Source organism: Carcharodon carcharias, chromosome 3 (assembly GCF_017639515.1).
Source record: "Carcharodon carcharias isolate sCarCar2 chromosome 3, sCarCar2.pri, whole genome shotgun sequence".
Classification (NCBI taxonomy): domain Eukaryota; kingdom Metazoa; phylum Chordata; class Chondrichthyes; order Lamniformes; family Lamnidae; genus Carcharodon; species Carcharodon carcharias.
This window is the reverse complement of record NC_054469.1, coordinates 54431099-54458616: the sequence shown is the minus strand read 5'-3', so window position 1 is coordinate 54458616 and position 27518 is coordinate 54431099. Positions and strand designations below refer to the sequence as shown.

The 27518-nt window shown below is 44.0% G+C and overlaps 1 protein-coding gene across 5 annotated transcripts in view; it reads right to left on the bottom strand.

Moving 5' to 3' along the window:
• Positions 1-27518, bottom strand: part of mastl (microtubule associated serine/threonine kinase-like) — a 60214-nt gene that overhangs the window by 12024 nt on the left and 20672 nt on the right. For all 5 annotated transcript variants that reach the window (XM_041183252.1, XM_041183253.1, XM_041183256.1 and 2 more), the window contains 2 exons: positions 24824-26194; positions 9640-9778 (listed from right to left, as the gene is read on the bottom strand). In XM_041183252.1, the coding sequence (XP_041039186.1) occupies positions 9640-9778; positions 24824-26194 (1510 nt within the window). The remainder of the gene's footprint in view (positions 1-9639; positions 9779-24823; positions 26195-27518) is intronic.

Genomic DNA, 27518 nt, shown 5'->3' with positions numbered 1-27518 from the left:
TCATCTTCTGGGACCAGGCAAGCCAGACACAGTGAGCCAGAGGCTTACTGGCCATTGCTGGCTTCCCCCGCATCCAGGGTGCAATAGACTGCCCACATGTGGCAATCAAGGTGCCAGCAGGTGAGCCCAGTGCCTTCATCAACAGGAAAGGTTTCCACTCCATGAACGTGCAGATAGTGTGTGATCACAGGATGCTGATTTAACAAGTCTGTGCAAAGTACCAGGCAGCTCCCACGACGCTACATCCTCAGACACCCCCAAGTGCCGGGGCTCTTCAGTGCTCCGGCTTGGCTTGATGGCTAGCTGCTGGGTGATAAGGGCTATCCCCTCAGGTGGCTCATGACACCTCTCTGCCACCCAATGCCAGAAGCTGAGCAGCGGTACAATAGGAGCCATGCCTCCACAAGGGCTGTGGTGGAGAGAGCCATCAGTCTTCTCAAGATGTGCTTCTGATGCCTGGACTGCTCAGGGGGCACACCCTAGTATCCCCCAGATCGTGTGTTACTGATAGTGGTTGCATGCTATGCTCTCCACAATCTTGCGCTGGAAACGGGGGCACAGTGGATGCGGCTGCACATGATGAGTCCAGCACTGATTCTGAGGATATGAGGAAGCACATGGGAATGATGAAGGGATAAACGCTGATCCGGGACTACAAGGAGGCAAGGACATCCAGGAGACTTTAATCCAATGACCCTTCAGCTAGCTCCACACAAATGGACCAGCAGGACCAGCCTTGCCTGGCGCTTCCATACTTGCCACTTAAGTGCTAAATCTGCCAGGTCATCAGTTGCAACTAAGGGCTTTGGAGGTAAACTTCAATGTCCACTCAAACGCCCATGACATGTATGTAAAACATACAAAAGTAAAACAAAGGAGCCACCCTCAGCCATGGTAACACATCTGGTTTTAATTTTCACCATCAGAAGTTCTCTCAAAGTCAAAACAAAACTTTATTCAAGCAAAAACAAATAATAAGTCCCTAATTTAGGGCCAACACAAAAGCACCTAATGAGAAACCCATGGTGTGCCTAAGGTGCCTTATGCTTATGTTTACAGGTGCTACGTCTTAGTGCCGCCTCATCGCTCGGAGTGGCATCTGAGACAGCCTGCTGACTCTGCTGTCCTGTTGGTTTCGGTGACCTTGGCGGTTATCCTCTGACCTGAGGAACTTGTGCCTGGGAGGGATCAGCCAGGTCCACAGCTGGCATCTCCCCAGTCGTCGCAGTCTCACCCAATGAAGCGGTCACTGGGAGAGGGATGGAGCAGCTGTGGCCTTCATCCGGCACACCATGAGAGGGGCCCGCAGATAAGACAGGCAGCTTTTCTGCCGTTGTGAGGTTGCCCCGGACCTCCATGCTCACCGTTGATGGATGGGCAATGAGCTGGGAAGCTTGAAGCCCACACCATCTCCCACAATGGCAATGACCAGCTGTGGCCAATGGCACTGTGAGGGCTTGCAGGTCCGAGTGTAACCCCACGAGAACCTGCTTGTTCTCCTGGAGGCCCCTCTCCATGAGAGTCGCCATTCTCTCCACGGAGGAAGCATGACACTCTGCCATGAGGCTCATTGCATCAGTGATGCTCCGCGTGGCCTCCTCCACCACAGACACCAAGCGAAGCATAGTCTCATGTAACACTCCCAGATGCTCCCACACACCTGGCCGCATTTCCTGCAGCTGCCGCGTCGCAGACGACTCCAAAGGCACATCAGCACGCACCAACTAAGCATGTGCCGGGCCCCCTGCAGTCCTCCGACTGCTGGCGTCATCACCACTCTGTCTCTGCCAGCTCCTCCAGTGATTGTGAAGTGTCCTCTCCACTCTGCCAATGTTGCAATGCCCACCGAGGTGCTAGTATCTGCGCTGGTGCCTGCCTCGCAAAAATGGTGTGACGCAGGTGACAGTTGAGGGCCCTCAGGTGTGAGAGGGGGCATCTGGAATTCCTCTTGGTGGACAAGCTCTGATGATGCTGAAATTAACAAGGACAGTTAGCGTGCACACAGTGACACACTTCATCCCTTTCTCCCAGCTCATTATGCGCTCAACCTTCCAGAACCTATGGACATGAATATTGGTGGGGTGGCAAATCGTCAGGAGGATACACTTACATTACAGACGAATGCTAAATGGAATGTTATGTGGATAAGTGTGAGGTGATGCACTTGGACAGGAGAAACAAGGTACGAGAATACACGAGGAATGGTAGGACCGTGGAAAGTAAGGAGGATCAGAGGGACCTTGCTGTGCATGTCGATAGATCCGTTGAGGTAGCGGGACAGGTACATAAGGTGTTGAAGAAGGTAAATGCCACACTTGCCTTTATTAGCCGAGGACTAGAATATAGGAACAGGGAGGTCATGTTGCAAGTGCAGAAAACGCTGCCTAGGCCACAGCTATAGTTCTGCGTGCAGTTGTGAAATGCGCTTCACAGGAGGAATGTGATTGGAGTGGAGAGAGTGCAGAGGTCTTTGACTAGGCTGCTAGCTGGGCTGGAGAGTTTGACTTATGAGGAGACATAGCATAGACTGAGATTATTTCCCCTGGAGCAGAGGAGATTGAGGGGTGACATTATTGAGATTTATAACATTATGAGGGGCATAGTTAGTGTCGACAGAAAGGAACTTTCCCCCTTGGCATTGGGATGAGTAAGCAGGTGGCACTGATTTAAGGTAAGGGGCATGAGGTTGACGAGTGAGGTGATGAACAACTTTTGCACAGAGTGCGTTGGGAATGTAAAACGCACTGCCTGAAAGGGTGGCGGATGCAGAAACCCTCCTAACATGTAATAAGTATTTGGATGTGCAGTTGTGATGCCATGGCATACAAGGCCATGGGCATAGTGTTGGGAAATGGGATAAGGTGACTTTGGGAAGCGCTTGATATGCACATCTTCGAAGGGCCGAGGGACCTTTGTCTATAATCCACACCTCTGACTCTATCAGTCTATGGTTGAGCAATGTTGCAACAATAATAAATCAAACAATCATCAGTGCTATGGATGTTGGGACAACATAGCAGATTTCACTGTTGGCTTCAAATACCAGGCCGTTCCACCCCAGCCTCACGGACACCAGTTGACCTCGGCGCATGGCGCCTCTCAGGCTCCAGGGCCTCCTGATCGAAACAGTTTAACATCATGAGCTGGGCCTGGCCGTCTCCAGTCTGTGAATGCTCACACACATTGTGAGCCTTCTTCTCCTGAAAAACAGAGAAGACCATTCATTGCAACAATTCACACATGGACTCTGCACATGCATGCCAACCACAGTGGCCCATATCGGGCCTCCAATGCCTCCTCTCCCCGCTACTGCTAATCAGTCACACAAAGATAGTACACCTGCTCCCAACCTCTCCCAATGGCTACCTTGGACACATTCTGCGTCACTTTAGGAAACACTTGGTCTTAGCTCCCAAAGCAAGGAGGCACAACTACGTGCAGAGTTGAGGGCAGCAGATGGCTCTTGGCCATGAGACCTTGAGGCTCCCCTTCTACCATCTCATCACCGTGAATAGGACATGTGTTGGAGTTCTGAGTCTGTGCCTAGCTGCATCTCCTGCAGATTGCCCCAAGACTAGCCATGTGCGACTAAGAGCAACACGTGGTGCGGGGGAGAACTCATCTCCTCATGAATCACTCAGGCTGATATAAGCATGGGCACTATCTGCTTGCCCACCCAGTGTACGAGAAATGCCCAACATGATTCAATGCAGAGACAACAGTAAGACTTGTTGGGGGGTGGCGGGGGGGGGGGGGTCCTCAAAGGCTAAGGCTACCTGCTGGGTTAAATGCCCAATGCCAACATGGTACTTACCCTTCCAGAGCGCAACAAATCGCTGAACCGCTTACGGCACTGGATCCAGGTACGCTGCACCACGTCATGGGAACTCACCACCTCCACCAGCTCCTCCCAGGCATGTTTGGTCATGTGGAGTGGCCTCCTCTTCCCATCCTGGGGAACCAACACCTCCCGCCATGCTGCCACCTCGAGGAGGGCAGCAAGGCAGTAATCAGAAAAGTGAGGGGCGCATTGGACTCTGACTGGCCTACCCTGCAGCCTGCCCTGCTCCTGTGGCAGACCCTGCAGCCTGTGCTGCTCCTCTGCCCTTCCCTCCAGCATTCCCTGCTCAGCTGACCACCTGCGCTGTGACCTGGAAGTGGCCATTGTGAGCAGCCTACAGGAGGCTGCCAGGCCTTCCTTTAAACAGACTGCTGGGTCGCCATTAGACCTGGCGGTCTGTGCATGCCTGCCGCAGCCCGCACATTCCCACTATTCACGGGAGTCGGAAATGCGCTGGGCGGGCACCCGTGCAAAATGGCGGCACGGCAGTCTGTTTAAAGGAAGGCCTGGCAGCCTTCTGTAGGCTGCTCACCATGGCCACTTCCAGGTCGAGGCGCGGCCCTGATCGTAGGCGCCAATCAGGTCCGCGCCTGCCTGCAGTTGCTCCTGCTCCGCCCACCTGACAGGCAGAAAATTCTGCCCCTGGTGTAAGTACACCCACAGTGTCATTTGGATGAGTGTTTTAGGTTTTGGACTCAGCTTCAGTGAAGTAATGGCAATATAACTTTAAGTCAGGATGGTATGTGGCTTGAGGGGGAACTTGCAAGTGGTGTGTTCCCATGCATCTTTTGCCCTTCCCCACGTGACAGAGATCGCGGGTTTACTGAAGAAGCCTTGACAAGCTGCTGCAGTGCATCTTGTAGATGGCACACACTGCTGCCACTGTGCACTGTCAATGGAGGGAGTGAATGTTTAAGCTGGCTGATGCGGTGCCGATTAAGCAGGCTGCTTTGCTCTGCTCTTTGACATCCAAGTGAATCTGTAATCTAACCTAAAATAAAAGCAAAATACTGCAAATGCTGGACATCTGAAATAGAAACAAAAAGTGCTGGAAAAACTCAGCAGGTCTGGCAGCATCTGTGGAGAATGCAAGAGTTAATGTTTCAAATCCAATACAACTGTTTGGAGATTCCTGTGTTGTGATCTTCTTTCTATAGCGTGGAGCTCAATACTGCACACAGCACTCAACAAAGGTGTTCCTAAGGTTTTATGTAGACTCATTACCTAATTGACTTTTAGATTCTATAGCTCATAATAAATCTAGAATTGCATGAAGCTTAGGTCAGGCTGTATCTGGAGCACCACAGACATTTTTGGGCAACAAACCTCAAAAAAAAACACTGGCCTTGGAAGGGGTAAGTGCAGATTCAGCAGGGCAATACCAGGCCTAAAGGGTTATATTAGGAGCACATGTTGCATCTGCATTTCCATTAGTTAAGAAGGCTAGAGTATGAACTACTCAATATTAAAAGGGATTCAATAGGGTGCACAATAAAAAAAAAATTCCTCTGATGGGGGAATAAATAGCATGCGGGCACAATCAAAATTAGAGTTAAGTCACTCAGAAGTGAGATTAGGAAGCACTTTTCCTGCACAAAGGGTAATAAAAATCTGGAATTCTTGCCTCCCAAGATTGTGGCTTCTGGGTCAATTAAAAGTTTCAAGACTGAGAGTGACAGATTTTATTAGGTAAGGGTATCAAGGGATGTGGAGCAAAACTCCAAAAGTAGACATTGAGGTATAAATCAGCCATGATTTAACTGAATGGTGGAAAAGTTCAAAGGACTTATCAGAGGTACCACCTTTACTATCCTGTGATTTTGAACCTCCAAATTCCTCTGCTCTTTCATAGCACAGAGCTTACTACCATTGATAACATATCACTGCTGTTATTTAACAAAAAAATGCATAATTTCACACTTGCTGACATTGAATTCCGTCTGCTACTTATGGCCTATTTCACATCTTATCAATATCTTGTTGCATATTCTTTGTCTTCTATATACCTAACCACACTTCATATTTTGGCATTATCTGAAAATTTCAACAACATTCTCCCTAGACCTACCTATACACAAATCAGTATAAAGTAGTACCCCAAACAGGTCCCAGTGGGACCTCCAGACTACTTTCAAAAGCAGCCTTTAATTCTTACTATTTTCTCCCTTATCAAATTTTAATTCAGTTTGCTATAGCGTGTAAATTTCTCTAGTAATCTCCCAGCACAGAAACAATGAGCCAAATGGTATTGTGCTGCAAATGCCAATTTTAATCACAATGGGATTCTTTTGGTTAAATATAGTTCTTACAGTAATGAAGCCAGTCTTGACACTTGTGGGGCTTTTTATTACCATAACGTTTGCATTTATTTCATCAAAATGTATACTGAGGGTCAACGCGAAGATGCCCAGCCACTGCCATTTAAACCACAGAAGCATTAGATGCATCTTAAAGCTTAAAAGATAAAATATGAATGATAAGCAGTTTTAGATCTGAGGATTGACAATATAAAAATAGTCAGGTGCAAAGGATAGAGATAGTGAAAAGAACATTTGAAAAAATTCTGTATTTTTTGCCAAAATTAGTAAGAGAAAAAGTAACTTACAAGTATGCTATAATTTATAAATACCATCACCTTGAAAAGTTCAAGTTAAAAGAAAAGGTAACTACTGAGTAACCTTGCCAATTCCAATGGGTCAGATATGGCAGCAAAATTTCACAGCTTGAATCTTTTAATTGAAACACAGCTGAACAAGCTGCATTTCAGACTACTTGAGGCAAAACACCACAGCCAATAAACCCTAGAACATGCATTACTTAATTGAATTTTGCATCTGCTCTGCATATTGCGACTTGCCATATTAAAAATGCTTAGATCGTAGTAATCTTACCACATTGTAGAACTCCACAACCTAAAATTTGAAATAGGAAATGTTTTCATTCGAAGATTATGTATGCACTATCAGTGCATGGCACTATGTATATAGATGTCGTTAAGTAAAGCAGCCTGTGTAAATATTCTAATCCATGCTGATTCCAAAATGTTATTTTGCTATATGGGCAATTGGTTTTAATATCCAACCTAATTAGTTTGTTGATGAGCTGAGGTGAGGTGAGAATAACTGCCCTTGACATCAAGACAGCATCTGACCAAGTGTGGCAATAAGGAGCCCTAGCAAAACTGCAGTTAATGGGAATCAGGGGAAAACTCTCCACTGATTGGAGTCATACCTAGCACAAAGGAAGATGGTTGTGGTTGTTGCAGGTCAATCATCCCAGTTCCAGGACATCACTACAGTAGTTCCTCAGGGTAGTGTCCTAGGCCCAACCATCTTCAGCTGCTTCAATGACCTCCCTTCCATCATAAAGTCATAAGTGGGGATGTTTGCTGATGACTGCACAGTATTCAGCATCATTTGCAACTCCTCACACACTGAAGCAGTCCATGTCCAAATGCAGCAAGACCTGGGCAATATCCAGGCTTGGGCTGACAAGTGGCAAGTAACATTCATGCCACACAAGTGCCAGGCAATGATCATCTCCAACAAGAGAGAATCCAACCATTGCCTCTTGACATTCAATGGCATTACTATCACTGAATCCTCCACTACCAACATCCTGGGGGTTATCATTGCCCAGAAACTGAACAGGACTAGCCACATAAATACTGTGGCTACAAGAGCAGGTCAGAGGCTAGGGATCCTCTCACCTCCTGACTCCGTAAAGACTGTCCGCCATCTACAAGGCACAAGTCAGGAGTGTGATGGAATACTCTACACTTGCCTGGATGAGTGCAGCTCCAACAACACCCGATATGTTAGCCACCATCCAGGACAAAGCAGTCCGCTTGGTTAGCACCACATCCACAAACATTCACTCCCTCCAACAGAGGCACACAGTGGCAGCAGTGTGTACCATCTATAATAAGCACTGCAGGAACTCACCAAGCCTCCTTAGAAAACACCTTCCGAACTCATGACCACTACCACTTAGAAGGATAAGGGCAGCCGACATCAGGGAACATCATCACCTGGAATTTCCTCTCCAAGCCACTCAACATTCTGACTTGGAAATATATCGCCGGTCCTTCACCGTCACTGGCTCAATATCCTGGAACTCCCTTCCTAACAGCACTTGGGTGTACCTACACCACAGACTGCAGCGGTTCAAGAAGGCAGCTTATCACCAACTTCTCAAGGGTAATTAGGGATGGGCAATAAATCCTGGCCTAGCCAGGGATGCCCACATCCCATGAATGAATAAAAAAAAATTTCAGCAAATTAACTTGTCTGCCAGCTTGTGAGTCTTAAAAAGAGACTTCCAGACTTGATCTCTGCCAAGATTCCCCTTGTTTGTCTCCTTCCCTTACCCTACATAAAATAAACTCTACATGTTCAAAACCTGCTGATATGTATCCAGCCCTGTTCTTTCCCAACTTCCTTGACCTCATTGACCTAAAGTGGCTCCCTGTACCTTCACAGATCAAATTTAAAATCCTTGCTCTTAAGTTTAAATCACTCCATAATCCTAACCTAACTTTGTAGCTATCTCCAGCCCTATAACCCTTACCTGAAAAAAAGCACTTCTTGGATTCTGGTCTCGTCTGTAGACCCAAATCCTTTGACCTGCTGTTAGTGGTAAATCTTTCAGTTGCCTAGGTCCTACACTGGCTGTCCTTACTTAAGATTTTTTCTCCCTCTTACAAAAAATCAATCTATTAGTGCAAATTTTTGGGCACCCTCCCTGGCTTGGCCTCAGTTTTCCTTACACCAGCTTATGGTGTGCCTTGGGATATTACTTTTCTCAAGATATTACTTAAGTAAAAAGGACAATGTGAATGAGAGATATCATAGTATATAATACTGGAAGTGGTTTGGTAACTGGTTGCTATTTTATAAGCAGAGGGCAGTTATCATTAGTAACAGATTTATATGGTACCACAGCAAGTATGTGGTCCTACTGGACTTCGTGGTTGCACTATTGTTGTAATTATCTTCATTAATGAACTATATACAAGTCTGCAGAAAACAGGACAGCGTACACAAGGGCAAGGAATTTAGACTAAATCAATGATTTGCAGTAAAATTTAGATAAATTAGGAGAATGGCTCCATATCTAGCACAAATCTTTCAGTGAGAATAAATGCAAGGCATGCATTTCCTGGGGGAAGATGGTGGCGAAGTGGTAATTTCATGGGACTAGTAATCCAAAAGCCCAAGATAATGCTCTGGGGACATGGGTTCAAATCCCACCAAATTAAATTAAATTAATAAAATATGGATTTGAAAGCCAATCTCAGTAATGGTGACCATGAAGCCATCATTGATTGTCTTAAAAATCCATCTGGTTCACCAATGCTCTTTAGGAAAGGAAATCTGCCATCCTTACCCGGTCTGGCCTACATGTGACTCCAGAGCCATAGCATTATGGATGCCCACATCCTATGACACAACAAAGGAAAAATCTCCAAGGATGTTTATACCAAGTTAGGGAGCCTGCAAAAGATAACAGGTCAAGAGAAGGACCTAAGTGATTTATCAACTACAATGCTTAAAGTCCTCAAGTGGAATTATGAGGCCATTTGGAAGGAACATTAGTTCTAGCAATGTGACTTTTCCACCTTATCTGCCCAACTGAGGATTTGGTTACCTGTCAATCCTCAGCTTTGAGGAAGGGTCTGCACCTGAAACTTTAACTCACCGTTTCTCTACAAATACTGACAGACCTACTTGGTATTTCCAGCATTTTCTGTTTATGAATTACATCTATCAAGCTGCTACAATAGCGAATTATCTTACCATGTGGCATTCTCAAGAGCAGCTCAGGGGCCAAATAATCCGGTGTTCCCAGAATTCTATCCCCTTCAGTTGGAGCCGGACCTCTCCGCACACTTTTTGGAGTTCTATAAGGAGTTAGCACAGGAGCCAGCAGTGGAGTCTGAATATGTAAAAACCAGTTGAGATAAGAATGATGAACATCCTCCATGTTAACAGATCAGTTGCGTACAAGAACCACAATATTTGAAAAGAAAACCACTACTGCGCTAAACATGTCTATATATTTTGACTACAAGATTAAAAATTATTCTCATCAAGGCACAAGTGAGCCTTTCAAGGAGATAAAAACACATAAAACTGATTCCTAAGTTTATCCCTCCCACAAGAGGGTAGAAGGGATAAATTTTAGTTTTTCTGCCTTGAATGGATGTGAATCAATATTATTTCGCAAAGCTAGGAAATCAAAATGGCATTGAAAATGTGCATCTGCAGTATTACTTCAAAATTAAACTATGACAAAGGACAAGAGTACATGCATGGGTTCAAATTTAAGGTAAAACAGAATGCATATCAAAAAGTCCTTCCTTGCAAAACATGGAATGGATTTGGTCAGGGCAGTGGAAGACAAAAAAAAACTATATTCCTATGTCAGTTGCTATGATCAAGGCTGAGGAATGGATGTGTGCTGAGATTTTTCCCTGACATTTAAATCTATGGTCAGGAGTCACTGCAAGTGGAAAGTGGAAGGGAGTTGGGACATCTTCACAACAATCTAGTACAAAATCGCTTGTTTTTGTTCAACCTCCCAACTCCCCACTACAAATCAAAAACAGCTAATTGCTATTTAAAAAAAGAATATTGTTGGAAGAAAGAGGAATGGACTATACATCCAATGGAAAGGTGAACACTGTAGGTAAACAGAGAAACCTGGGGTAAAAGCAAATGACTGTGGATGTTAGAAACTTGAAATAAAACAGGAAAAGCTGGAAATACTCAGCAGGTTGGGCAGTGGGAGGGTGAAACAGAACTAACCTTTCAGATTGGTGAGAAAGGGTCATTGGCCTGAAATATTAACTGTTGCTCCACAGATGCTGTCAGACCTATTAATATTTCCAGCATTTTGCTTTTTTTTTGGAGAAACATTGGGTTCAAAATTTCATAATTTCCTGAAAGTGCAAGTAGAGACAGGTACAGCCATAGAGAAGCCAACAGAATTTATGAACAAAAACAAAAAAACCGCGGATGCTGGAAATCCAAAACAAAAACAGAATTACCTGGAAAAACTCAGCAGGTCTGGCAGCATCGGCGGAGAAGAAAAGAGTTGACGTTTCGAGTCCTCATGACCCTTCGACAGAACTTGAGTTCGAGTCCAAGAAAGAGTTGAAATATAAGCTGGTTTAAGGTGTGTGTGTGGGGGGCGGAGAGATAGAGAGACAGAGAGGTGGAGGGTGGGGGGGGGGGTGTGGTTGTAGGGACAAACAAGCAGTGATAGAAGCAGATCATCAAAAGATGTCAACGACAATAGTACAATAGAACACATAGGTGTTAAAGTTAAAGTTGGTGATATTATCTAAACGAATGTGCTAATTAAGAATGGATGGTAGGGCACTCAAGGTATAGCTCTAGTGGGGTTTTTTTTATAATGGAAATAGATGGGAAAAGGAAAATCTTTATAATTTATTGGAAAAAAAAAGAAAGGGGGAAACCGAAAGGGGGTGGGGATGGGGGAGGGAGCTCACGACCTAAAGTTGTTGAATTCAATATTCAGTCCGGAAGGCTGTAAAGTCCCTAGTCGGAAGATGAGGTGTTGTTCCTCCAGTTTGCGTTGGGCTTCACTGGAACAATGCAGCAAGCCAAGGACAGACATGTGGGCAAGAGAGCAGGGTGGAGTGTTAAAATGGCAAGCGACAGGGAGGTTTGGGTCATTCTTGCGGACAGACCGCAGGTGTTCTGCAAAGCGGTCGCCCAGTTTACGTTTGGTCTCTCCAATGTAGAGGAGACCACATTGGGAGCAACGAATGCAGTAGACTAAGTTGGGGGAAATGCAAGCGAAATGCTGCTTCAATTGAAAGGAGTGTTTGGGTCCTTGGACGGTGAGGAGAGAGGAAGTGAAGGGGCAGGTGTTGCATCTTTTGCGTGGGCATGGGGTGGTGCCTTAGGAGGGGGTTGAGGAGTAGGGGGTGATGGAGGAGTGGACCAGGGTGTCCCGGAGGGAGCGATCCCTACGGAATGCCGATAAGGGGGGTGAAGGGAAGATGTGTTTGGTGGTGGCATCATGCTGGAGTTGGCGGAAATGGCGGAGGATGATCCTTTGAATGCGGAGGCTGGTGGGGTGATAAGTGAGGACAAGGGGGACCTCTCTGCCTAATTTGGCGAATGAGTAAAAATTTGAGGGGAAACAACCCTTGCAGGTGCCAGGAACGCAAAGTAAAAAAGGAAAAAATGACAGGCAGGTTCTTAACGTTCTTAGAACACTGGAGAAATTTCTGTGGGGGCTGGGGTGTGGAAAGCTGTTCAGATGAGATGGGCTTCAACTAAAACTGGTCGGTAATAATGTCCATGTGGATAAATGAATAAGGCAGTGGGAGGAGGATTTAAACTAGTAATAAACTGCAAAGATCAAGTAATCAATACTGGAAGCCAGTTCTTAGTACCAATTTTTTTTCTTGTTCTGGATGTATTTAAAACCTGACTGCCTGCTTTGGAGTCTTTTTCGGATAGTTTAAATATGAAGGGGCAGTGGAGGAGGGGAAATTAAACATGTACTGAACAGACAGACAATAAGATAGGCCAAAAAGAAAGTAATAAAAACAAAAAACTGCGGATGCTGGAAATCCAAAGACCTGCTGAGTTTTTCCAGGTAATTCTGTTTTTGTTTTTGTCAAAAAGAAAGTAAATTGATAGGTTCTTAGACACATATATGTGAATGTTAGAGGAGTAATTGCAACAAGGTGAAGAAATGCGAGACCAGCACAGCACTTTGGAAGTATCTCATAAACATAGTTGTACTGCAGTTAAGAAAGAAAAGCATACATACCAGGGTTACAGCATTTAGGAAGGACCCAAAGAGGCTAGAAGGTGGAGTCGGGAAATCTCGGAATTTAAGGGAGTGAAAAAAGACAAGGCTTTTCAACATGATAGCCTGGCTGGAAGTAGAAGTGCAAAGGGAACAAAGGGAACTCTAAAAACACCTATGTGTTCTATTGTACTATTGTCGTTGACATCTTTTGATGATCTGCTTCTATCACTGCTTGTTTGTCCCTACAACCACACCACCCCCCCCACCTCTCTCTCTATCTCTCCGACCCCCACACACACACCTTAAACCAGCTTATATTTCAACTCTTTCTTAGACTCGAACGCAAGTTCTGTCGAAGGGTCATGAGGACTCGAAACGTCAACTCTGTTCTTCTCCGCCGATGCTGCCAGACCTGCTGAGTTTTTCCAGGTAATTCTGTTTTTGTAAAGGGAACTCTAAGTTTGTTACAGACCACCAGGTCAATTAAAAAGAGGCCAGGATACTGAACAAAGTGCTGAGGAAGATACTACGAACAGAAAGGGTTTAGTCAATCTAATAAAACAGGGGATTTTAGAATTTAAGCTAATGAATCCAGTGCATGATTGCTGGACAATTGTGTTTGGGATGCCATTATTAGTAACTTCTATTTTGACCTGTTATTGACTAGATAACTAGGAACGGAAATCAACTGACTGATCGCAACTATAACATGATTAAAATGTGACAGATCAGAGATAAATAAATAGTACAAACCAAATTCCAGAACTGTATACAACTTTATAAAGGCCGAAGTTTATATAGTGAGGAGAAAATTTAAGTAAAATTAACTGGGGGGGAGGAAAGGAAAACCCTCAATTGCGGAATGGAATACATCGAGGATAGGACCAAATCCACAGGATATGCACATATTAAAAGGACCAGCAAACACTGAGTAATGAAACACAACATGAAAATGAACAATAATATGATATTTGAAGATAAAAGGATGAATACAAGAATTTAAAAAAAAAAACAGATGCCTTCCTTTACCTGTCAGCAATTTGATATATTTCACCTGTTATCTTGTTTAGCACCTTTGGTATTTACCAACTTGAACTCCTTAAAAAGCATGTTCAGGGCATCCATGCAAGTGATCTCATAAGCCAAAAACGCTTGGATGGTTTACATGATCAAGTGCTTCCTCTCATTAGTACTCCAGGAAATAATCATTTCTAATATACATTGAAGTCTGTCAATTATGGACACGTTAGGAGCTGACATCAAATGTACTTTACTGGAAGGTGTCCTTATTTTCAAAATGGTCATTGTACTGAAAAATTTTATAGTACATACAATGGGAAATTGGAGGAGATACCAGAATTGAGCACAGCTGTAGAAACTAGATATGCCTAAGAAAGTCTTCCAGTATTAAAACAGAGAAAGTGTTACAAAAATCTGAGATCTCTTCAAGATTCTAAACCAAGTTGAGACAAAGGACAAGCTGAAAATAGTTAATATACAAAAAAAAGGATACTTACTGAGACCCCCAAAATGACTTGCTTAGTAAAATGTACAAAGGTACTCTGAAGTCACAGACGCTCACAAATTACGATCCATGGACAGCCTTCAACGTACTGAGCCCTTATCCAACTTAAAACACAAGACATGCAGGTCAGCAGTGGCTTTGGCTCTTGTGGAATACGGAATTTCATGCTTGCATGGATCTATCCCATTGATAAAACAGCTTCTCTGCCACTACATTCGTTAAAGAGTTTGCCATTGTATGTACTATAAAAATTTTCACTACAATGACCATTTTGAAAATAAGGACACCTGCAAGTAAAGTACATTTGATGTTAGTTCCTAACGTGTCCATAATTGACAGGTTTCAATGTATATTAGAAATGATTATTTCCTGAAGTAGCAACTAGAGGAAGCACTGGATCATGTAAATCATACAAGCTTTTTTTGGCTTTTGAGATCATTTGCATGGATGCCCCGAACACGCTTTTAAGTGGTTCAAAGTCAGTAAATGCCAAAGGTGCTAAATGAGACGACAGGCGAAATGCATCAAATTGCTGACAGGTAAAGGAAGGCAATCAGTAAATACAAGGGGAGATCCTACTGGATTAGAAACAAGTTAATGAATAAACCCAGGTAAAGGCATATACATTAGTTTTAGGTCAACAACTGACAAACTAATAGAATTGGGTTTTTAGGAACAAAGCTGTGAAGTGCTAATAAGTGGTTGCGAACAGTTTCAGAAATGTAGATCCTGTCAGACCAGCCTCCTTGACTTTTATGAGCTCTCAGATGGATGTTAGAATGCCCTAATATAGTATGTTTATTGTATAGCATACTTGATTGAAACATACAAGATCCTGAGGGGTCTTGACAGGGTGGATGTGGAAAGGGTGTTTCCTTTTTTTTGGAGAATCTAGAATTAGTGGTCATTGTTTAATAGGGGGGGTCACCCATTTCAGACAGAGATCAGGAGAGATATTCTCTCTCAGAAGATGGTGAGTCTTTGGAACTCTCTTCCTCAAAAGGCGGCAACAGTCTTTGAATATTTTTAAGACAGATCTAGATAGATTCTTGATAAGCAAGGGGCGGAGGATGCAATCAGATCAGCCACAATCTTATTGAATGGCGCAGAAGGCTCGAGGGGCCTACTCTTGCTCCTAATTCGTATGTTCGTATGTCTACGTGTCCAGAAAGCCTTTAACAAAATACCACGTTAATGGCCCATTCACAGGTCTAAAGTAATGGGTTTTATTTAATTATGTACGAGTCCCATATATAAAAACATTGGAGAAGGAGCAAGGAATATTAATTAAGGAAATGATTTCTCACCAAGGGTGCGGGTAATATAATGAGTGGAATGTGAGAGAGATCAGTGTTGGACACCGTAAAGAACATTGCCCAGAAAACAAGTCCATCTCTATTACCATCAAATTTCAACAAAAGGGGAACAAAATACTTCACAGATGATCCATAAGTGACATGAAATTCTGCAGCAATACTGGCTTTCTCCACTAGATGGAGATGTAATATTTATACAGACAATTGAAGCGGCTTCATAGTAGAACGTGGATACTCCAAGATTGAAAAAACTGTAATAGAAGTTAGCTGACTACTACTAAAGGGGAATCTAAAAATTCAGCCACTTTTGATCCATCTCCAATAATCTTTATTGGTGTATGGGGATGTCAAGTGAGGGAAAGAATCAGACACAGCTGTGATAAAAGTCAACCTTTCCCCTCACCCTATCCATGGACTACTGACACTATCATGTGAAGAATGACTGCTTAGGGGAGGTGCCAGAAATGTCCAGCTCTGCACAACTATATCCTAGTAAGATGACAATGCCTTCAGTGTAAAGTGAGGATAAACAATGGGGAGAAAAAAAAATCAATGTTATCTGATTAACAAGTTTTAAAACCTTACCTGGGTGGACCATTTAACACTGCACCTTCTGGCAAAGAATTCTATTCAAAATATTAAACAATCTCCCTCTTTCACATGATCATAGACCTGTTATGTATTTCTAGTATTTAGCTTAGAGTCTCACTGTTCAAATAGTTTTATTTTTTTAAATCTCCATGTTTCATTGTGACAAAAATGACCCTCCATAAAGTGAAAACATGACCAGGTTTCCTTTTACAAAGAGTCCCACATATAAAACAATTTTCTAGTGTGGCAGTTCCCAGGGCTAAGGTAAAATACGCCAATGTAACATGTACTTTACACTTGCAAGTAAACAAACACCACAGATACAAAAGTGGAAGATGACAGACAAGTGCAAATCTCCTGGGTGGAATCTTCTGCTCTGCAGTTTAAGTTCAATAACTGGCTGGGAAGTCAGAGTATTTTCTGCTGGCCAGAGGGACAGCTGAACACGTGGTCTTCCGCTGTTCAGCTCATTATTTATGCATCTGTGCAGAGCATGGCGAACCTTGTGGCAGGGCAGGCAGGAAGTCATCTGCTGCACCATTACCTCAAGGGGTTGAAGGTCTTGGCACCATATTTAAAGGGCACCCAGACAGCCATTCACTCACTGTAGGCCAAGAGCTCCACACTGTGCTTAAACTGAAAAGTCCAGAAGAAGAAAGCAGCCTTCAGCTCCACGGTTCAGCGATACCTCTCTGGAGGTTCTCCTCCAGGCCATTTAGGAAAAGCAGGAGATGCTGTTGCCTCTGGATGAGAGCAGGGGGCCCTCCCATCTGACCATGGCTGCCTGGAGGAATTCGCCCATGGGGTACAAAAAAGAACCAACCTGTCTGCAATGCAGGAATAGGACGAATGACTTGCTCTGCCAGGGTAAATGCACCATCTACTCCCTGCAAATTCTCACTCTCCTAAGTGCATCAGGCAGTCTAAGGGTTAGAGTGTACAGGGATGTCACACACAAACAGCACTGAATGTGTGCCAGCCACTATAAGCTCTCCATCGCATATTAATTCCAGGACAAACGACTTCTTAAGTCACTTAATTAGGAGGGCTCAGCAGCAACAACAGGCAGGCATGTTTCTGAAATGCTCATTCACCCAATGGCCTCATAAATCAATCCTTCTATCTTTCTGCAGGACAAAATTGCGCATAACAAGCACAGGAGGACCAAGAACGGAGGGGGAGAAACAACAAAAATTCATCCCTTTAGCAGCTTTGAGGAGTAAGCCACAAAGCTGGCAGTGAAGGGCGTGACCATGCCTGTGTGGAAGGTGAGATCGGACTCCCCAAGAACCCAGTAAGGATGCATCTAGTCTCCAGCTCCAACATGCGTGCAAACGCTGTGAACAATCTTTAATATTTTAGTTTGCTTAGTCAATCAGAAAATTTCTTTTTTCCGTTCCAAGTACCGGCAAGAAAAAACAGGGAGGACATCCACCAGGACATGCAGCCCCAGCACCTAGGCCACCGCTGAGGAGGAAGCCTCAGTTCCCTCAGAAGGAGCACAGTCACTGCGTTTACACGCACTCTCCACCAACGCAGTTACACGCACCTTGGTGGGTCCTAGTTCTAGAGCAAGCTTGGATTCGCAATTTGGTGAGCACATCACAGATATGGTTCCAAAGCTGACAGAGGCAGTGACAATGACAGCTGAGATGTCTGACACTTGGGAGGACTGTTGGAGACCAGGCCCCAATTCAGATAACAGGCCTCTGGACTTGGCTCTAAGAGACATCTTAGAGATGCAGAGGAACATCAGGCAGAGGTGCCAGAGGCCATCCACTGATTGGACCAAAGGCTGGAGGGATCCATCCATGTTCTGGCTACTGTCATGGCTCCAGCATGAGATTACTTGGCTGTCTCCATGGAAAGGCTAGCTGCTACTTTGGAGGCCCAGGTCCAGCAGAACACGCAGTTTCTTCCAAATGTGCGCTCGAACCTGCACTCCATCGCTCTAACCATGGGTGCAGTGCAGCAGTGGCTGGGCGAGATGAGGACGGAGCACCTTGACCTCCCTCCAGATGTCTCTTCTCTTCAAGGAGTCAGCAAAGGCCCATCAGGCACCCACAGGGAGGAGGAGTGCCAGTCAGGCACTCTGGGGACATCCACCCATGACACTCCAAAGGTGCCCTGTCACTCCACATACCCTGTCAGTGACCCCATCACCTCCAACAGGTCAGGCTGAGGAGGGTGCATCAGTACCTCCGCAGGCAACCCATAACGGGCCAGGCCCTCTAGGCCCCTGGCCACCAGAGGACGCCCAAAGTCATCTTAGTCAACAGGGCATTGCAGTCAGCAGGCTGCCTCCATCTCAGCTGCAATAAGATGTAGCTGTAGAATAAGAAAAATTAAGAAGTATTGAATGCACACAGGTGGCACAGGCGTACATTCATTGTAAATGGTCTTCCCATTTGTAAATATAACTTGAATTTAACTGTTTGCAAGTCTCATGGATTCCATCTTTTTAATAGTCGCTTCAAAGTTCTGTGGTCCGTTAAGGCTCCAGAAAGTTTGCCCCCAATTGAGTTCAATCAGAAACTTCTATTGATTCAGTTCTCCCACATTATCACCATAGTGAGTCGTCTATAATCTCACACATGCAAGATTAGGCAATGGCCATCATTTTGTCAGTATGCTGCCTGGTCAATACCTGTATCAGCCAATTCTCGCTCCTAACTATGCTGTGGCCTCGGGAGATGTGTTCACTGAGCTCATTGCATTTACTGCTGCTGTTGCACTGATGTCAGTTGTGTGCGAATGGCACCATTACTCGTGGGGACTAAATCAGCTATGTGAGCCCTAAGTTCATTGTGAATGGATTTTCAGGCATGAGAGACTATAGTTGGACACTGTAATCTTAACAATCGAAACCCAGAAACTACCCCAGCTGTCTGGAGGAAAATGTGGTTGGCACGTTCAATGCTGAATGTCCTTCATTGGTGATTTGTCAATTTCAGCAACCAAATAGCCGAACGAGGCAAGTAGGGATACGATGGGCAAATTAGCCTTGACTGCAAGAGGAGTTCGAGTGTAGTGTTTCTGGCTGAAGCCATTGCCAGACTTCACATGGACCTGTTTGCCTCCTTATCAAGGGTGTCAGTAGTCTTTGGGTAAAGGGATAGCACTCAAATGGAGTTGGAAATCATTGCATAACATGGCTTTCAGTGACTTGAGAGAGGCTAGAATGGGCTTTTAGGCTGTACTGTCTCAAGTACTGTGATGCTATCAATACTATGCACAGCCAGTTCTCTCAGGCCTCTGCAGGAAATATTTCCACCTTGGCTCATGTGTCCAAAATTACAGCTCACAGTCTCACCCTATTGCAAAGGCCATCTAGGAAAGAGACTTAAGGGTTTTGACGATTGCAGGGTCCTGGGTGATTGCATCTCAGCAACCCTTGGTCCAGGTGAGTCTCTCAGTGAGAGCACTACCAAGAAACCTGGAAACTTCACTGCATGATAAAGATATCAATGGTTATGAGTTTATGATGTGCAAATAGTATTTAGGGGGTGGTCACAGGAGCATGATTATGCCTCATCAATCTGCATTGAGAAGCGATGGCAAGGGGGACATATGGTAGTCTTATGCTGCTACTCCCTGTTAACCCATTCATCTGGTTATGCCTGAAGTGATAGAAACATAGAAAATAGGAGCAGGGGAAGGTCATTTGGCCCTTCAAGCCTGTTCCACCATTCAACATGATCTTGGCTGATCCTGTATGTCAATGCCATACTCCCACGCTGTCCCCATAACCCTTTATGCATTTAGAGTCCAGAAATCTATTTCCTTCTTAAATATATTCAGTGACTTGACCTCCACAGCCTTCTGTGGTAGAGAATTCCTTGGGTTCACCTCTATGAGTGAAGGAGTTTTCCCTCATCTCAGTCCTAAATGGGTCTACCCCGTATCCTGTGACTGTAACCCCTTGTTCTAGGCCCGTTCCCAACCAGAGGAAATATCATCCCTGCATCCAGTCTGTCCATCCCTGTCAGAATTTTATACGTTTCAATGAGATCTCCTTTCATTCTTCTAAACTCCATGAATACAGGCCTAGTCTACCCAATCTTGTCTCATACGACAATCCTGCCATCCCAAGAATCAGTCTGGTGAACCTTCGCTGCATCCCCTCTAATGGCAAATATATCCCTTCTTAGGTAAGGAAGCCAAAACTACACACTATACTCCAGGTATGGTCTCACCAAGGCCCTGTACAGCTGCAGTGAGACATCCTTGCTCCTGTACTCAAGTCCTCTCACAATGAAGGCCAACATATCATTTGCCTTCTTAACGGCTTGCTGCACCTGCAAGCTTGCTTTCAGTGATTGGTATACAAGGACATCCAGGTCCCTTTGTACATCAACATTTCCCAATCTATCACCATTGAAATAATACTCTGCCATTCTGTTTTTCCCTTTCAAAGTGGTTAACTTCACACTTATCCACATTATACTGCATCTGCCACGTATTTGCCCACTCACTCAACTTATCCGAAAAATACCCATTTATTCCTATTCTGTTTCCTGTCTGCTAACACTCTCTGTATCTAGTCAGCCCCCTTTGGGAGCAGGCGTCATGGTGAAAGGAGTGCATCCCTGGCTAAATAAGAGTTCAAATTACTGATAAGCTGTTATGCACACAGACTTGAGGAGGGCATGGGTGAAATCACTATTCCAGTTAAAGTTGCTACAGTCATGCAAGATGGGAATGCGTTCAGGTTCTACAGCAGTCATGCATCGCCAGGGCTACACATTTAACTGTAGTTTAGTGCAAATGATCAACCCAGCATCAGGGCAGTTGGTGAGAGTATTAAGATTTCATGAAGCAACATGGAACTTTTGAGAGAAATTATGTCTGTGAGCAAAAAAGTGCTGGGGCCTTTCAGGCAGCAAAGGCGAGAAAAACAATGTGAAAATGTGAACATTACTTCTCCTGGAATCTGGTCGCCGGCATGTCTGCTGTATCATACCCTTGCTGTTGCATCTTCATGTGGCTCAGACATCCTGGCTCTCATCAGATCCATCCCCTTCAACGTCCCCTCATCGAACAAGAGATCTTGCTCCTCCATATCTCCCTCAGGCAAGACATCCCTCCTTTGCAGCACTAGGGTGTACAGGGCGCATCAAGCAACAAATGATCCTGAACACTACTTGCTGAGTATTGGAGAGCCCCGTCCGAGCTGCCCAAACATCATAAACGCATCTTCAGGAGGCCTATCATCTGCTCTACCAAAGATCTGGTGGAGGTACTTTCAGCATTGTACCACTCCACAGCAGCACCCTGGATGGCGAACTGGCATCATTAGCCATGTCTTCTGCGGGTATCCCTTTTCCCAGAGGAGCCAACCCATTAATCGCCAAGGTCCCTCAAAGATCTGTGACACCTGCAAGTGGCTCAAAATGTAAGTTGTGAGAGCTTCCTGGATATCTAGCACAAACATACAGGATTTGCCTTCTGTGATGACAAATTAGCTGTATGTTCAAAGAATGAAATCCTTTTCGATTGACGAATCTCACAGGCTGCTGCCAGGGAACTCACAAGGCCATCTGTGTGCAGTCAATGGTGGTCTGCACTTCTGGGAAACCAGATATCACTGCAAACCCCAAAGCTCTCACAGCCTGGCTTTCAGCATCCACGCGGAACACAACATACTGGTGAGCTCTAGTGAACAGGGCATCTGTGACCTGCTATATGCATTTGTGCATCACCAATCAGAAGATGCCACACAGGTCTGCAGTGGAGCCTTGGAAGGAACTAACAAAAAAGTTCAGTGTGAGAGTGAACTTCAATAACACTGGCAGGGGATACCCTCCAAGTCCTTACGGCCACAGTTCTTCCCGGAGAAGCTAGAAAATATGAGCTACCATATTCCTAGACAAGCAAAGGCACCTGCTGCACTCTTTCTCTCATTTTCATATATAAGTATTGTTAGTGTTACACCAATGATCGGGCAACTGGCCTTCGTTGTATTTGTCTCTCTTCAGGTGCATCTTGGACTTCTTGGCGCCCTGCTCCCTCCTGCTGCTCAGGCCACTGCTACTCCAGGGGATGTGCCAATTACAATGGACCCTTCTTCTCCTCATTTGTATGACAGCAAGGACCAAGGCAGGGTTGCCTGCAGCCTGCATTCTTGATGCCTTTGTATTTGTGAATGAATCGACTAGATACATTTATTGAGCGTTTTATTTGGTAGTACAGAACTTTTGAGTATTGCTGAAAAAAGGAAGACATGCTATCAAGGCTTTTCATCTTGCACTCATCAGGACAACTACGCAAGATAAACCAACAGTAAAGGGAACAACAACATATATTGCACGAGAGTTTGTGGATGTGGGCATTGCTGGATAGGCCAGCATTTATTGTCCATCCCTAATTGCACTTGTTATGAGGGCAGTTATGAGTCAACCACATTGCTATGGGTCTAGAGTCAACTTTAGGCCAGACCAGGTAAGGATGACAGATTTCCTTCCCTAAAGGACATTAGTGAGCCAGATGGGTTTTTACAACAATTGACAATGGTTTCATTATTCTCAGTAGACTTTTAATTCCAGATTTTTATTGGATTCAAATTCCATCATCTGCTGTGGCAGGATTCAAACCTGGGTCCCTAGGGCATTATCCTGGGTATCTGGATTATTAGTCCAGCGACAATGACACTACGGCATCACCTCCCCGATGAGTGCTGAGTGGTTAGCAAGTGGACTTGGATTGGTTGAGGCGTTGCCCTGGAGAAAGCAGGGAACAGTTAACAGCTAAGCTTTTTTGTTTCAAATTCAAACCAGGCCAGTCGACTGACTGGTCAAGGCATTGCTATGGGGAATGAACCAGGGAATGGCTGTCCCCAAGCTTTTGTTTAGTTCTAAAAGGCAAATGCATAGACATGTTCCTTCTGTATGCAAAGGAAAAGCCGTGTGTGTAAATATATGTGGTTTCTAGCATATGCAAGTGAGCCACACTGCCAGCCCAACTAATAATCTTAAATTGGTTCTCAGTGTAATTCTTAGCACAATCAGGATTATTTAGCAAGTATTGTCCAATTGCGGAATCACAGCTAATGTTGAATACTATGTTTTGAGTTTTGCAGGCACAGCTGGTTGGGTATGGTCAGTATTTTGCCTATTGTGAATAGCTGAAGGGATGTGCTGTTTGATATGATCCGCCAGTCGTTGGGACGCAAGGCCTAAATACCTGGCATCACACCTGCATTGAAATTCACATACCACATTACTCATTTGAGTAATAGGCAGGACGTTTTATTGACTTGATGGCAGCATACTGTTAGTGGCGAATACCACTCATGTTGCCCCTGCATAATAACAGCGTGCAACAGCTAGCTTCACCTGTTGCTCAAATTTTTGAGACACCTTACCCTTCCAGAGTAGTCAGACGTAGACTGGGCACTTTTCATGGCCTAAAGTGGCAGCCTTAGTCCCTTTCATGAGCTTGCGCAATACACAGTGAGCAATGATCTCACCAAGGTAGCCATTATCCTGCAGGATGGCTTTGATGTGCCCTATTTCAGCATCAAGCTTGCACAGTGAGCAAATGGCTTGGGCCCTGTTTACAAGTTTGCTGACAAGGATAATCTTATAGCACGTGGAACTGTAGGAATCCCAACATGTACATTGACCACTGAAGGTAGGCTTGCAGTTGGGGTAGAAAACCTAGTAAATAGGGAAGGTGTCTCAAAAAAAGTTATAGGCAAGGTGCCTTCTGTGCCCAGCCTTGGTGCAGCTTGTGCTACCAGAACCCAATATTAAACAGTGAACAGTTAACAGGAAGGAGAAAGCAGAGTCTACTGATCTCAAAGCCGTGGATGATGTGAAACTCACCAGATGCACACTACAAACTGAATGTTCTAATTATCCGCCAATAGGGAACTTAAATTTGGGGTGGTGGCGGGGGGGGAGGAACAGGACGACACACAATTCTGGCAAGGTGGCCATTTAATAAGCATTCAGGACATGCTAACGCATGCAAATAGGGTTTCCGACATCGTTCATTGGGAAGCTCAACCCACCTCAAAAGTCGGGAGAACCAAATCCCAACAGTTTATCCCAATGTTAGGAAACTGATTGTTTGCCTCATGTCAAATTAAAAAGTTTCCCCACCCACCACGATTCCCACTGCGAGGAAGACTGTTCCCCATATGTATGCTTTTATATTTTATAGTTCCTCTCTATATGCTCAGACAAATTATTACTGCAACTGCAAAGCTAATAAAGAACATTTTGGGTTCACAGTACCTACTTGTAGTTATGCTTGTCTTACTATGCAAGTACTGGTGTGTACATATCAGTTAGGTGAAGAAACATATTTTTATTTTTGCTGGGTAGGGCTGCAGGGGGTGGATCGTCTTTTATTTATTCCAAGCACCACAGCATTTATAACTGAGAAAACAGGCAACCTGGGCTCCCATCCCACAAGCACTTAGCAGGAGCTCATGGATAACTTTCTCTTGATCTCAAGAGACACTTGGTCTGATATGCTGATAGAGGAATAGGGTGGGAGGAATCTCATACGAAGCATAAACACCAGAGCAGTCCAGCTGGCCTGTTTCTGTAATCTGGATTTCAGATAGTTTTTCTCCACATCAGCTGATGGAGTACAGGAGAAATTGAGACCATTTTAAAAATACAAAACTTTGCTCTTTGTACCATTTCATAGTTCCACATTTGATTTGTTTAAACATAACCTTTTCAAACAAGGTCTTCAGAGTTCATGTTGCAATCGTTTATGCAATGCCAAAAGATAACATACCTGAAATGATCCAGTTACCCTGTATGGTTGGACTCTTGGTAGCGGTGTCACAGCTTGTGGGTAGCTCCCAGTGCAAAGGGATGTATCCATTTTCTCTACAGAATCTATACTCATCTTGGATTGTACGGACAAATCAGATTCATATATTGGGCTGCAATAACTTCGGAATCCTACAATAGGCTTCTTTTGGTACGAAGTCAAAGGATTGACAGGGAGTGATGGCTGAAGGTCAGGGTCGATTTCTGTTGAGTGGTTGATGCGCTGGTTACTATCTTGACTTATATTCTGATGCTTTGGAGCAGTACAGTGAGGAAAAGATAGCATTTTATACAGAAGACGAGACTGGGAGGTTACTTTATCTTTAGCTGGGAACTCCTCAAATGAAGTGTCTTTAGCACTTGCATCTAATGCTTTCTCACAATTATCTTCTGTGAAAGATGCATCCTGAGTTGAAAAGGCTGAATACATGCTCAAGCTTCTCTTTAGACTCCTGTCATTCTCATCAGTCTGAAAACTACAATTAAAGTCATCTCTACAGTCCTCCTTTTCACATTGCTCATCCAGTTCACTCAACAGATTTTTGGCTAAGGAAGTGACGGGTGTAATCTCAGATATTCTTTCAGAAATACTGGTGTTCTCCACCAAGTCCCCACCAGTTACATCAGGACTTTTGCAGTTAATTATTGCAGAACCCAATTCCAGTGCCTGTATTTCCCTGGTTAAACCAGTTCTAGCAACTGGCTGGAATTCTGGTATTTCACATCCACGTTTATACTCAAAATTAGACTTCTTCCTGCAGGAGCTGACCAAAAATGGGCTGTGGTCCATCTGATCAAAGGTTCTCTTTAATTTGTTTTGCTGATCTCGACTTTCCTCTTGAAATCCATTCTCATGATATTCTTGGGCAGCACTCAGTGAGGAATCCATTAAACAGCCAGGAAGATTTAAATTTTCAGACAGAACCATCCCTTCTGGCATCACGTGACATAGACCTTGGCTGAAATTCACGGAACTTTCCAGTACCTCAGCTCCACAAGCAGGTGAAGGGCTAGGGATGCAAGATCTATGCACTGCATCTTTGGTCACCTTAGCTGTAGGTGAAGTACATTTATCTTCTTCCCTTCTCACAGTTTTGTAAAGGCATTTTTTGATAAAGCCCTTTGCCACTACATTGTTAAGAGGAGTGGCCCGAATCTGATGGTGTCTGTTCACTCCAATGAGCCCGCTTTCTCGATTAATTTCATTCTCAGCTAGAGAAACAGCGATCGCCAAATTGTCTTTATCATTGTCATTCTTTCTAATGGAGTCCCCTGTGACAGCTGTATCAACAATGTTCATCACACCAGCAGCAGGCTGTACAGCCTCCTTACCCTGCATGGATCACAAAAAAATTAAAATCTTGCGCAGAGCAAAAATAAATTGTCCTGCAAACTTCATATCAATCTCAACCAGTAACCAAATTAGCTACCTCTGACAACTGTAAACACAAGGCAAGTTTTGGTTTGACCTAAAATCTATATGATTTCATAAGTTCAATTCAAAATGCTCTCCTGTGTAAGCATTAATCTATCTGCAGACCTTTACCTTGCTCCCAGATTAAAAAATTATAAAATATTCTGAGCACATAAATTTTTGCATAAAACAGCTTTTCTATGGTGTTACCGTATCACTTGGCATCCTGTTACACTTAACTACAGCTGCAATTATTTAATCAGTCACTTACTGCATTAATTGTTCACAGGATATCTGCATTCTTACTGCTGCAGAGTGAGAGGGAGATGGGACAGAAAAATGTACAAATTTCATGACATATTAATTTTACAATTACTGTTGTCGGAATTGCTCAATATCATATTTGCATTTGCCAGGTCCTGGAATGAATACACAATGCTTTTCTACAACAAGATGTTGAGGAATCAAACTAGAGAACAGGCTATTTTAGGTCTAGTGCTATGCAAGAGAAAGGGCTAATTAACAATCGTTTTGTAAAGGAGCCTTAAAGAAAGAGTGACCATTATAATGATAGAATTTTATATGAAGTTTGAAAGCAATGCAGTTCAATCTGAAACTAGTGTCTTTAATCTAAACAAAGGAAATGGCAAAGGTACAAGGGGCAAGTTGGCTGAGGTAGATTGGGGAAGCACATTAAAAATATATGATGGTAGACAGGCAATGGTTAGCATTTAAAGAATTAATACATGGTTTGCAACAAATTTACATTCCTTTAAGGTTCAAAAAGCCAGCAAGAAAAGTGATCTAACCATTTCTCACAAGAGAAATTGAAGATTCTATTAGATCAAAGGAAGATCAAAGTGGATTGGAAAAATACTAATATAACGCCCTTCAAAGGGCAGAAAGTAGGAAACTATAGACCAGTTAGTTTAACGTCTGTCATTGGGAAATTGTTGGAACCATTATTAAAGGAAGTAGTAATGGGGCATTTGGAAAGTCAAAATGCAATCCATCAGTCAGCATGGTTTTATGAAGAGTAAATCATGTTTGACTAATTTGCTAGAGTTCTTTGAAGATGTGACAAGCAAAGCGGATAATGGGGATCCTGTAGATGTAGTATAAATGAACTTCCAGAAGGCCTTTGATAAGGTGCCGCACAAATGATTAATACGCAAGATAAGATCATATGGAGTTAGGGGTAATATATTAGCTTGGATAGAGGATTGGCTAACAAACAGAAAGC